The sequence below is a fragment of the Neofelis nebulosa genome, chromosome 8 (genome assembly GCF_028018385.1).
Source record: "Neofelis nebulosa isolate mNeoNeb1 chromosome 8, mNeoNeb1.pri, whole genome shotgun sequence".
NCBI lineage: Eukaryota > Metazoa > Chordata > Mammalia > Carnivora > Felidae > Neofelis > Neofelis nebulosa.
The window spans coordinates 5707187-5720820 of record NC_080789.1 but is presented as its reverse complement, the minus strand read 5'-3'; the positions used below and the strand labels follow the sequence as shown (position 1 = coordinate 5720820).

Sequence of the window (13634 nt, the reverse complement as noted above, 5' to 3'; positions counted from 1 at the left end):
GCCGGGCAGGCAGGACGGGCGCTGGTTCTAAGAACGGAGAGGACGCTCTGATCAGGCTGCATGCTGAGATCACCACGCAGGGTCAGACGTCGAGGACAGACAGTGAGGTGAAAAGTACAGTTGCAGAAATGTATGTAGAGAATGATCCCATTTCGGGGGGGGGGGGGTTGGTTCCAGATTCTGATGGCTTTGAAATAAATACCTGAACCCGGGGACACATGCCTGACCCTGCAGAGACGGTGTCTGGAGGGGGAGCCCTTGGCCGAAGGAGAACCGGTCCTCAGGTCATGCCCCTGCATCACCCGGGGGCGTCTGTGCCTGCTTTCCTCACCACGGTCGGGGAGACAAGATGTCTCTTATTGGGTCATGATGAATTATTTCCTCAATTCTTCATGGTCTTGGACCTGAGCCGTGGGGGCACAACTCACCTGGCTTTGTTGTTGTCTGTAAACCTGAGCTGAGTGCTGAGACGACCTCGCGTGGCTACAAAATTGCCAGGCAAACAACAGCAGCGGCTGTAATAGTATTTTAGGCTAACCCAAGGTGGGTTTTCCATTATTGATGAGGAGAGATGCTCAGGAATTTCTCACGAATGGGAACTCAATAAAATAAGTAAGGTGACTGTCCCTCCCCGCTCAAAAATCAAGGCACACACTTGGTCTCATTACCATACACCTGTGAGGACGACAAGCAAATCCCCCGTGATCCCAGAACTAACCTGCATCCTAGTACGGATCATGTAAACCCTGGCAATTAGAGATTCACTTCTTTGTCTCACCCCTAGATTACAAAGTCTTGGCAGGATAGAGTGGGTGGCAGTGAATGTTCATTGACTCAGATCATTATGTAATTATTTAAAGTAAAGATCATCAGGAAATATGGCACGTGTGTGCACCGTAACCAAGCTGCACGGGTTCCAAAGACAGGCGAACAGGGGTGCCAGCGCAGAGCCCGGCTCCCCCTACGTCCCCTCGCTGGGAAAGGTGAGCAGAGGGGAGAGGTGGAGGCAGAGGCCAGAGAAAGGAGGCTGGCTTGCGACGGAATGGGTGAGTTGGCCCCCTGGGTGAAGACAGCAGAGGGGTGCTGGCCGTGAACCCCTCCGGGCCACCCCGGTGACAGGCAGGGAACGCTTGCTCCCAGTGACCCTCTGCTTCCCCTCCTGCCCTCTCACCCCCTCACCCTCTCGCCTACCTGTTCCTGCACACCCTGCGGCCTCCACCCTGCCTTGCAGCTGCTACAGTCGGCTTGTTGAATTGACCTTCCCCCTTTAACTGCTCTTCTACTTCGCAACACAGAAACAGCTTAGGTCATTCTCTGCCTGCCTCTGTGTTTAAATGGCTGCTGTTTCTCCCGTCTTACCCATTACAGCTTCCACATGCAACCCGCCCTAGCAATCTGTGAGCTTTTCCCTAAAGCCCATGACCATGACCCGTCCACCGCCTGCCTGGGGCGAGCTCCCTCCCCTAGTGTTTGCGCCTTCCTTTCTCTGGCCAGCACTTGCTGGGGGTTTAAGATTCGGTGCAGGGGCCACCTCCTCCAGGAAGTCCTCCTTAGTGGGGTCTTTTCCCTGTGCCCCCATGGCATGCTACCGTTCCTTCTACAACAGGCCATCCCATGTGTCTGAACTACCTGTTTGCCATCTGTTTACCAATCCCATCTGCGTCTGAGACTGGACTGGGGCCCCCTCTTTCATCTCTAGCCTTTAGCAGAAGTCCCAGCGGATCGTAAGGGCGTGCTACTTGTCTGCCGAGCGAACGGGTGGCGTGGATAGGATGGACGAATGCGCATCCCGAATTCCTCGTTAACTCCCTGACCCGCCCCTCTCCTTCCACATTTCTCCAAAGTCTTCGAGAGGCAGAAGGCAGACCCGGCAGAGCGGGAGCAGGGGAGGACCTCAGGGCTGGGAGGGGATGGCAGAGTTAAGCCCGAGCCACCCTCCCCAGGAAGGGGAGAAGGGGTGAACCTGAGTCTACGGCGAGGGGCGCTGGGTCCCGTGAAGCGCAGGGCATGACGGGGCTCCAGGAGTCCCAGCCGGTGGGGCTGGATGGCTGGGAGCAAGGTGCGGTGGGGGGGGTGTCCAGATAAGCCAAGCAGTACATAGGTCATAATTTACCCGGAAGACTTCCTTCAGTCTCTGGGGGAAGTGCTTCACGCACTCTTCAGCGGTTACAAAGTAGCCGTCCAAGTTACTCTTCGAGAGAACCGGAGTCTGCGATGGAGCCCCTTGTGGCCCATTCCTCGTAGCGTCTGAAACAATGACAAACCAGAGGACTTCCGTTAATGGCGCGCCCACCTCTTTCGATTTGGGCACTGGATTTCTTTCTGTCCCAAATCCTGTCGGGATACTCGACAGCGGTAAGCCTTGCGATGCGAACGTAGCACTAACTTTGTGATGGTCTGGGTTCTTTTCCTTCAGTTTCTTAGAAATTCTACCCTTGCAGGAAGAAGGTGCTGTCTAGACTGCGGGGCCAGGCTCTTGCCCAGCACACGGCGCCCGCCTCGCCTCGCACACTCCTTCGTCTCCCTGCCCTGCCCTCCCTACAGGACCGGGCTGTATCTCACTGATCTCTCCGTTCTCGGGGGAAGAGGAGGAGAATTCCCTGCCTGGCTTCGGTTCCCAGAATCGTGTCCTAAACAGAGCAACGTGGAAGTCGGTCAATGTTTGTTAATTCACAGGCCACATGCCTGCTGGACACTGTAGGAGGAGCCTTCAGGTATGCGTTGGTCCTCTCAACAAACAACCCTAAGAGGTAGATTCTCTTCTTGTGCCTCGTTTATACACAAGGAAATCCGTTATTACGTCCATCTTACATACGAGGAGATGGGGGCTCGGGGGCTCCCCGGCTTCCCCAAGGTCACAGAGCTCATGGAGCCCGTCAGGCTCCAGAGCCCAGCGGCTTAACTACTGCGTTATGGCCTCTCTCCCCTAAAACTGAGGAAGACACTGTAATCTCTACTTTAAAACCAACCCAGGGGCGCCCGGGGGGCCCTGTCGGTACGCAAGTTGCACCCATGGGTCTGCGGGATGGATGGTGGGCGGGGCACCTGCAGCTCGTGGGCACCCTATGGCCCAGTCTTGAACCTGGCTTCTGCCTCGCCTCCACCTTGGCCTGGAGTGGCCTCCCTCAGGTTCACTACAAGTGCAGGAAACACTTCTCCTGCTGCTTACCTCCCCCTCCGCCACCCCGGGTCCCTGGCCTGGGGCCGGCCCAGAGCCGAGGTCTCTACCCCCACCCCTGCCAGCATCTGGCCATGTGGGGAGACAGGCAGTGGTGCGGGACAGATGCAGGGAAGAGGAGGAGGGGGACAGTGGGGGGAAAGGAGCGGGGCAGGGAGGAAGCCAAGAGCATTCAGTGACTACTGAGTCAAATTCCCACTCAGCCACCGACTTACTGCTCTGGGACCACGGGCAAGTGACTGACTCACCCTGCGCCCCAGTTTCCTCACCTGAAAAACAAGTTCAGCCGGCACACTGGGAGCGCTAAGATAAATGTGAAAACTTTTCCTTCTTTTTATCTTCCTTCAAAAGTGTCAAAACGTATACCCAAGGGGTCAAAACGGTAAATTCTATGGCTTCTCGAATTGCCTGTTTCTCATGTGGGCGCGCCCTCTCTCCCCTAGGACAGGCCTGTCAACTGATACTCTGGTGTGGCCAGATAGATGGTTGACCTTCTCATTTTCCTGGCGAGGAGTCCCGGCTGCCAGTTTCTCTCGGGGAGGCCCACTGCACCGCCCTGTCATCTCCCAGACCGAACGCGGGGGAGATGGCAAAATGCAAACAGGGCTTCTGGGTTCTGCCCTGTCCAGGCTGCGCTGCATTTGCAGCAAAAAAGGAAGCGTATTCTGTCAATGTATTTGTGGGATTACTGTGGCCTTTCTAGAGGGCTTCTCTGTCCATCTAAACTCTAGCAAGAGGGGATGCGAGGGGGAGGATGACCCAGCTGCTCGTCCTCTCCCTGCCAGGTGCGTGGACCGGAGAGCAGAATCCGAGCAGGTGGCAAACAGGAGGACCCAGCCTCCAGGCTTGACTGCACCGTGTAAGACAGATTTCCTGGCAACCGCTGGGGGCAGGGCGAGGGGAGGGACAGCAGCTCAGCGATCCTGGGCATGTCCCCGGATCTCTTAGGGTCTCTGTGTCCTTATCTACCAAAAAGGAGGAGGAATGCCCGCCTTGCTGATGCCTGGGTGTCACTAATCACAGAGAGGCAGCATCTGTTTTTAGGAGGAAAATCTTAAAGGACATGAAGCGTGATTGAAGGAGCATAGGCTCTGGAGCAAATTTTAGAAGCCGTTTGTGCTCTGAGTTTGTAGAAGGCTCCGTCAGGCAAAATTCTGCACTCACAGTTTGGTTTAGTGCAAAGAAAAAGGCCGAAACACAGTCAGATGAAGCTAAACAAGAATGTCTGTTTCCAGTCTTAGAACACACGCTGTCTCGGCACCTCAGCTCACACTACCTCACCCCGGTGGCCTCGCGGCCGCGCTCACAAAGACTGGCGTCGCCACCGGTGGGAAACGTGTCCCAGCAGGGCGTGTGCCGGCGATTAGCTACCTCCAAGGCCTGCCGCCAAGTCCAGGTAGCTCGTCCCTCCTTTCTCATGTCCTACTTCTGCAGTGAGCGGAGCATACTGGTCATCATCCACGGGCATTCCGCGATTTCCCAGTACCTGGCGAGGAAGGAAGCGAGGAGAAAGGCAGTCGAGCGATCCCGGGGTCCCGGCTGACCGAGGCCCTCCAGACCCACGGTGGGCTCGGCCCCATGGCCCCTGCGCTCTGGCCTGTGATTGTTACTCGTGTGTCTCCGCCCACAGGCTCCCTACAGGCGGGGCCCAGGTGTCCTGACTCCCTGGGCGAGATGTGTTTGTTGAGCGAGCCAGCGAGCGAACAAAGGGGTAAGTGGGCTCACAGCCTTGGGCTCAGCGGGCCTGGCCCCGGAGGCTGCAGTCAGCACTGCAAACCTTTCCAAAGGCCATGCCATCCAAGGTATCCAAGCTCGCATCTGCTGTGACTGCGGTGGTTTCGGGTCTCATTAGTTAGATTTATATTCACACACATCCTAGGAAACACAGACCGAATAAAGCAGGGTGGCTGCATTCTGTGGAGAAAGCTGAGGGGGGAAAGGAATAGGGGATGGGATGAGATAGTACTCATCATCACCACCATCATCACCACCATCATCATCAATATCACCACCATCATCAATATCACCACCATCATCATCAATATCACCACCACCATCATCAATATCACCACCATCATCGCCATCACCATCACCACCACCACCATCACCACCATCATCAATATCACCACCACCATCACCACCATCATCATCAATATCACCACCATCACCGCCATCACCATCACCACCATCGTCATCACCACCATCATCATCAATATCAACACCATCATCACCATCACCATCACCACCACCACCATCACCACCATCATCAATATCACCACCATCGTCATCATCACCATCATCATCATCACCACCATCATCATCACCATCATCATCAATATCACCACCATCATCATCACCATCATCAATATCACCACCATCATCATCATCACCATCACCACCACCACCATCACCACCATCATCAATATCACCACCATCATCGCCATCACCATCACCACCACCACCATCACCACCATCATGAATATCACCACCACCATCATCACCACCATCATCATCAATATCACCACCATCGTCGCCATCACCATCACCACCACCACCATCACCACCATCATCACCACCATCATGCTTATTGCCTGCTACGTGCCAGGACTGTGCTGAGCTCTTTACAGACGCAGAGCCTTCTGCCCCGGCCTCTTCACACTAGAGCTGCAGAGTGTAAACCCACTTGGCTGCAGCAGGGTGCCTACAACTTGTGTGTAGTGCTTGGCTCCTTCTGTCTGGGTGCCGTCCTTCTGGGTGTGTGGCACTAGGACCCAGGGAGCTGGCACCATTGCCTTGTTCTTATTCTCACCATCAGTGTCAGTAATGAACTGAACGGGACCGTGGCTCGCTGTACCTGCACCAGCCCAGTTGGTCAGGCCCTGGCCGTGGCTTGGCTCGTGTGTGTGGCTTCAAGTAAACAAGCCGCAGGGTGTATTTGGTGCGGCATTGGAAGCAGAGTGGAAAGGGCAGGGAATGCAGGTGCTGTGGTATTGTCTGCAGGGGCCCGGTGGAGAGCGGCGCCGGATGCCAAGACCGTCCCCGAAGGCCTGCCTGGGGACCTGGGCAGGCAGTGCTGGCCGGGAAATCTGACAGCTCCGCGCCACCTGCACAGGCACCCCGTCCCAGCTCTGCGGAGGAGACTGGCCCAGCACAGGACGACACGAGGGTTTCGATGGAAAGCTGCAGCCCACGCAGAAGCACCCAAGCGGCAGGGGGACTCTGAAACGGATAGACTGGTTGCTTTCTTTGAAAAATAACTTTATATTTTGAAAACAATTACACATGAATTATTCATTGCAAATTCCTCCTGCTCAGTCCTTTCATAAAAACATATGTAGCGGATAGTAAGGAAATGTCTGTAGGCAAATGTTTCGCAGCCTGGAGGCTTGTGAGGCACCAGGGAGGCTGGGCACGCCTTCAGCAGCCTGTCCTGGGGTTGTAGGCGTGCCCTCCCCTGCGGGCACAGAGCATCACAGAGGACGGGAAACCCGGAGGGTGTGATCACTAGAAGAGGCACTAAGCACTTTCCAAACATGCGTGTCTCTAGAGCCTCCCCTTTGCACACTCTCATTTCTGGGAGGAACACAGCAGCAAATCAGCTAGACTTATCATGACGCTCGGAGGCAATTTACCAAACAGCGTAAGCCCAAACTGCAGCATCTACAAGGCAGGTTTCAAAACGTTTAACCATTCAAGCCAAGTCCTTTGGTCTTTTCTAGGAGGCATCTCATGAAGTGAGTTCCTCAAAGAGTGACAAGCCATGGTCTGGTACATTCTGATTCACAGAATTGTCACTTCTGCTGTCCCTGGGATGTCCCTTAGATCTCAGACTGGTTCTTCCACAGGAGGCCATGTCGTTGCACAGGACCCCTGCTGGCTCTCTCGGTGAAGACAGGGGCTCCCCAAGGGGTGCCCACAACAAGAAGCGGGGTGAGGGACTTGGTCTTTCCAAGCCCGGCCACTGCAGAGCATCCGGGGATAGAAACATCACCAGTCTCACGGGGCGCCTGGGTGGCTCAGTCGGTTAAGCGTCCGACTTCAGCCAGGTCACGATCTCGCGGTCTGTGAGTTCGAGCCCCGCGTCGGGCTCTGGGCTGACGGCTCAGAGCCTGGAGCCTGCTTCCGATTCTGTGTCTCCCTCTCTCTCTGCCCCTCCCCCGTTCATGCTGTGTCTCTCTCTGTCTCAAAAATAAATGAACGTTAAAAAAAAATTAAAAAAAAAAAGAAACATCACCAGTCTCTCCATGTGAGTCACGCTGGTCTGCTATGGCTCTCTGCACCCTCTTCTTGGTGGTTGCTCCGGGGAGAATATATACCGCTAACTTTTCTTTTTTTTTTTTAAATTTTTTTTTCAACGTTTTTTATTTATTTTTGGGACAGAGAGAGACAGAGCATGAACGGGGAGGGGCAGAGAGAGAGGGAGACACAGAATCAGAAACAGGCTCCAGGCTCCGAGCCATCAGCCCAGAGCCTGACGCGGGGCTCGAACTCACGGACCGCGAGATCGTGACCTGGCGGAAGTCGGACGCTTAACCGACTGCGCCACCCAGGCGCCCCATACCGCTAACTTTTCACAGTCTATTTGGAGCTCGTAGCGAACCACCTCACATAAAATGAAGAACCCTAGCAACCATACAGGCCCTACCCTGCCCCCTGTCCTCTAAGCTACAGGTCTACATATGTTATTAACCCAAGACAATGTTATAATGTTTGCTTGAAGCACTCGGGTGCATTTTTTTTAACGATGAAAAACCAGGCTTCTATATTTCATCGGCTAAGTACCATTTCCAACATTCCTTATTCCTTCTTGGTCATCTGAGCTCCACCCAGCATCAGACTCCTTCAGCATTTCTTACAGCCAGGATCTGCCTGCAGTGAATCACCGTAGTCCGGAGCGGCTCAGATAAAAGTCCCCGGCAAGAGAACACTGCTGGCGGGAGGTGTTCCGGAGACGGTGGCTCAGGTGCGAGAGTTCAGGCTGGCGAGCGTCTGGAACAGAGACTCAGCACTGACGGTCTGACGACAAGGGCAAGGGCTGGCCTCACCGCCCTACACACGCCTTCCTGATGCCAGGTAGTAAGGGAAGCTTCACAGGCTTCCGTCGAGAAAGAGAAGCCGGGCTTTCTCTCTCGTTGAGAAGGAGAATTTGACTGACGAGCTACCGGGCGCCGGCCACCGTGCCAAGCGACTTTCGCGCGTTATTTCATTTAAACTTCACAACGCTCCGTCTCACAAATGAGGAGGTCAAAGTTCAGGGGGAAGGCTAAATAAGCCATCTGTTTCCTGAAAAGACACAGCTACAGCTGCTAGAGCCAAGGTGTCGCACGGGAGAGCCTGGACAGCATCAGCTTCAGCCTCGCCTTTTACAGACGAGGAGCCCGGAGCCCGGGGACGCCTGGGAATAGTGTGCAGAAACTCCACTGGGGTGACTGCCCAGGGACGCTTGGTGGCCAGTGGCAACAGCCCAGCACTGGCGACTGAGTCTGGACTCACGGTTGAGGCTTCCGGCTCTGTCAATGACGAGCAGTGGTGGTTTCTGCCGCACAGCCACACGCTGGCCAGTGTGTCACTCCCTATTCAAATGACACAGCCTGGGCAGTCTGCAGAGGATGCCACTGAGGCTGGGTTTGAGAGTCCCCCAGCCTAGACGTACTACATGTTTGGAACAAGGTTGCAACGGGAACAGGGGCTCCATGAGCCAGCTTCTGCATGACAAACGTCCAAAGCCCGGCGGCTGACAAGGAAACAAGCATTTATTCTCACGCTCACGGCTCTGCAGGTCAAGTCCAGTCTGGCGGATGTAAGATGGATTTGGCTAGGTGTTTCTGATTCAGGCTGCGCGTCGACTGGCTTGGCATCGGGCCGCAGGTTGGATTCCGGCCTGTTCCGCGTGCATTCATTCTGGGGATCAAACTGAAGGGACACAGCTGCCCCGGGCAGGCCCTTCCACTGGCAGATCGCTGGAGCACCGGGCCAAGCAAAAGCACGCAGCAGATCTGAGGCTGCTGCTCAGGTCACATCTGCCACACGCCAGGTCAAGGAAAGCCACACGACCAAGCCCGACACCCCTGGGTGAGGGAAGCATCCACTGAGATGGTGAACAACGGAGGAGCCGGGGTGAAGAGAGGGTAACGATAGGTGCACCAGCTCTGAGGGCCTTTCCAGCTCTTTGCACCTATGAAATTCTATCAATTTGGTGGCAACGCTGTGACCACCGGAAACACGCCATGATCACAGTCCGACCACATCCCTGATCTAGAAATTTCTAGTCCATAAGGCTAGCTCTGTCTGGTCCACCTGATGTAACCCTACCCGTTCCCCCAGCGATGGGAATGCACTGCTTTTTCAACAACAATCCTTCCTCCAACCTAGGGCCCGACCGCGGACCTTCAAGACAGAGCAATGGCTTGTCAACAGCGACCCCAAGTTGTGAAGCCGTAGTTTTTTTCTCTTTTGCTGCGGGCATGATGATGACAATGATGATTTCGTTTAGATTTTTTAAAATATGTTATTCCTGTAGAATCCAACAAGACTAGAATTGTGTTCCAATGGCTCAGAAGGACAAGATGCTGAACCAACACTAACCTTCAAAAACCGTGAAATGAGATGGCCTCCGTCTGAGAATAGAAGATAAGGTGCTCTGATAGGTTTTCAACGTCAAGAGGAATTCCAGGCGTGATGAGTAAATCGACCAGACACGTACTTCTAGTGGCAAATACCCAGAACCCGGCTCATTTTTGCACACATGTGTAAAACCTTAGAGAGTTCTGTGGGCGGATGAGTAACAAATTGTGAAGACTGAAGACAGGAGCAGACAAGCCACTCCCCCCTTAGAGGAGGCTGTTCTCAAGTCCTAGGGCCTGATCTGTTGTCCAAGGGGCAAGTGGACACAAGCTGTGAAACCCAGAGCTGAGGGTCGAGTGCAGTGGGCAGAGTCGACTCTGAATGACTGCACTCCCTTAGGCAACAAAAGGCCCTCCGTTCTCCCCTTCTGCACATCCTGGTATGCTCTCTCTCCATGATTCCAAAGGAGATACATTTCTAATACATAAATTTAATGTAAGTCCAATTGTGATTATAATAATGCATTTGGGGGACAAATGGGTAAAATTTATATGGAAAAATACAAACATAGCCTCAGAATAGCCTAAAAAACATAAAAAGGAAGAAAAAGGAGGAAAAATCAGTTTCACTAAGTTAAAAAAAAAAAAAACATATTGCATTGATACAGAAAAGATGTAAGACCAGTATAACAGAATGGAAATTTCCAGACTTAGACTCTGGTATAATGAGAATTTCACAAGTGACAATCCAGTGGGAAAATACAGAAGAGCCCCATCTTACACCAAAAACAAACATTAATTCCATATAGACTAAGCATTTCATTAAAAAATAAAATGTAAAAATTCTTGTAAGAAAGTCTAGGACATTATCTATAAAATATGGGAGGGAAACCTGGGGGCTAGAGGCATGACAACTTATTAACCAAGACTACAAACCCAGCATTTATTTTTAAAAAAAGAAAAAAAGGAAGCCAGGAAGGAAGACAAATATATTTGGTTGTACAAAACTTAAAACATTTTAATGGCAAAAGATATAATAAAACAAAAAGACAAATGATAGATTTTGAAAATATATTTGTAGGCCAGAGGACAAAGCATTGGTCCATTAATTAATTCACCAGATTATTTTGGACACCTGTAGGCCAGGAATTATCGAAGGCACTAAGGATACAAGAATGAACCCAAGGGCCAAGCCCTACTGAAAGGGTTTACATATGGTACTGAGTCGAATTATGTCCCCTCAAAAGATGTGCTAAAGTCTTTATAAAAAAATTGTTTTTAATGTTTATTTTTTAGAGAGAGAGAGAGAGAGAGAGAGAGACAGAGACAGAGACAGAGTGTGAGTAGGGGAGGGGAAGAGAGAGAGGGAGACACAGAATCCGAAACAGGCTCCAGGCTCTGAGCTGTCAGCACAGAACCAAACATGGGGCTCGAACTCACGAACCGCAAGATCATGACATGAGCCAAAGTCGGACACCCAACCAACTGAGCCATGCAGGCGCCCCAAGATATGTTCAAGTCTTAACCCAGGTTCTCGTGAATGGACCTTGAATGGAAATAGGGTCTTTGCAGATGTAATCAAGCTATGATGAGGTCATACTGGACTAGGGTGGGCCCCCAAACCAGTGAATGGAATCCTTACTAGAAGGAACTCTGGACACAGACACACAGAGAGGAGACAGCATGTAAAGACACAGAGAGACAAAAGGAAGCAGTCAGATAATGGAGTAATGGCAGCTTCAAAGCCAAGGAATGCCAAGGAATGCCAGCAACCATCAGAGGCTGGAACAGTCAAGGAAGGGAAGGATCCTCTTCTACAACCATCAGAGGGAGCCTGACTCTGTGGACACCTTGATTTCGGACATCTTGCTTCCAGGAGTATTCTCTGCGAGAGAATAAATTTCTGTTGTACTGAGCCATCTAGTTTGTGGTAATTTGTTACAAATCCCTAGGAAACTAACACACATATATGTGCTCATTTATTCTAATAACAATCCTATGGTGTAGCTACTCCTATGATTTCCATCTTAGGGATGAGGAAACTGAGGCATAACGAGGTTTGCCCAAGGTCCCACAGGGATTTTTTTAAAGAATTTTCCATTTTAAATGGAAAATAAATAAATAAATATTTATTGGGGGGTGGAGGGGCAGCGAAAGGGAGAGAGAGAATACCAAGCAGGCTCTGCACTGTCAGCAGAGAGCCCAACTTAGGTCTTGATCTCATGAAGCGGGAGATCATGACCTGAGCTGAAATCAAGAGTCAGATGCTTAACTGACTGAGCCACCCGGGCACCTGGGTCACACAAGTATTAAATAACAGAGCTGTGATTCCAGCTCCAGCAGTCTGGATCCAGAGTCTACATTTTAAACCATGATACTGTAATGCTTTCCAAAATTGACTGGGTTCATTTAAAAAATATCTATTGAGCACTTTTTTTTTTAATGTTTATTTATTTTTGACAGAGAGAGAGCGCGAGCGCACGAGTGGGGGAGGGGCAGAGAGAGAGGGAGACGCAGAATCCGAAGCAGGCTCCAGGCTCCGAGCTGTCAGCACAGAGCCCGATGCGGGGCTCGAACTCAGAATGGTGAGATTATGACCTGAGCCAAAGCCAGACACTTAACCGACTGAGCCACCCAGGCGCCCCAATCTATTGAGCACTTTTATGCTGGCCCCTGTTTTAGATGTTGAGGATAAGGTAGAGAATGAAAAAGACACAGATAACTGCCCTTGTTGAGCCCACAGTTGAGTGAGGGAGATGGGGCTACCAGTAAGCAGTGCCCTAGGAGAGAACCGGGCTGGAACTGGCCAGAGAAGTGTCAGAGAAGAGTGGTAGGAGCTGGGAGAGCAGAGGCTGGGTTCTAATTAAGAGGCATACAGGGGTACCTCAGTGGCTCAGTCATTTAAGCATCTGACTCTGATCTTGGCTCAGGTCATGATCTCACAGTTTGTGAGTTCAAGCCCCACATGGGGCTTGCGCTGACAGTGTGGAGCCAGCTTGGGATTCATCTCTCCTTCTCTCTGCCCCTTCCCCACTTGTACTCTCTCTCTCTCTCAAAATAAATAAATAAACTTTAAAAAGACAGAGAGAGAGAGAGAGAGAGAGAGAGACTTGCAGGGAAGAGAGTCGCAAGGGTGAGAATCCAGAGAATAGGGGTAAACTGGAAATTCAAAGCATCTTATGAACACAGGATAAATAAGGATATCTATAATAAACATCTCTTAAACATTAAGAAGAGGGCAAAGGATGTAAATAGGCAACTCACAGGAGAACAAATCCTAATATCAAGAAAATCATACATTTACTAGTAGTCAGGGAAATAAATACAAATTAAAGTTAAACTGAACTATTACTTTAAAACTATCAGACCAGCAAAAATTTAAAAGAGCTATAATGACTACTTCTAATAGAGGCTGGAGAAAAATATACTCTCATACATAGCTATTAGAAATAGGAAACGCTATAGTGTGGCTTTATTTTATTTTATTTTTTTAAATTTTTTTTTTTCAACGCTTTTTTATTTATTTTTGGGACAGAGAGAGACAGAACATGAACGGGGGAGGGGCAGAGAGAGAGGGAGACACAGAATCGGAAACAGGCTCCAGGCTCCGAGCCATCAGCCCAGAGCCTGACGCGGGGCTCGAACTCACGGGCCGCGAGATCGTGACCTGGCTGAAGTCGGACGCTTAACCGACTGCGCCACCCAGGCGCCCCTTTTTTTTTTTTTTTTTTTTTAATTTTTTTTTTCAACGCTTTTTTATTTATTTTTGGGACAGAGAGAGACAGAACATGAACGGGGGAGGGGCGGAGAGAGAGGGTATAGTGTGGCTTTAGAAAGCAGACAACGCGCGCGCGCGTGCGTGCGTGTAATGTTAGATCAAGCAATCCTACTCC

The 13634-nt window shown here is 51.4% G+C and overlaps 1 protein-coding gene across 10 annotated transcripts in view; it reads right to left on the bottom strand.

Annotated features, from left to right (window-relative positions):
* The window catches only part of EFCAB6 (EF-hand calcium binding domain 6), a 247752-nt gene that overhangs the window by 85800 nt on the left and 148318 nt on the right, over positions 1–13634 (bottom strand). For all 10 annotated transcript variants that reach the window (XM_058741086.1, XM_058741090.1, XM_058741083.1 and 7 more), the window contains 2 exons: positions 4550–4664; positions 2114–2247 (listed from right to left, as the gene is read on the bottom strand). In XM_058741086.1, coding sequence (XP_058597069.1) covers positions 2114–2247; positions 4550–4664 — 249 coding nt within the window. The remainder of the gene's footprint in view (positions 1–2113; positions 2248–4549; positions 4665–13634) is intronic.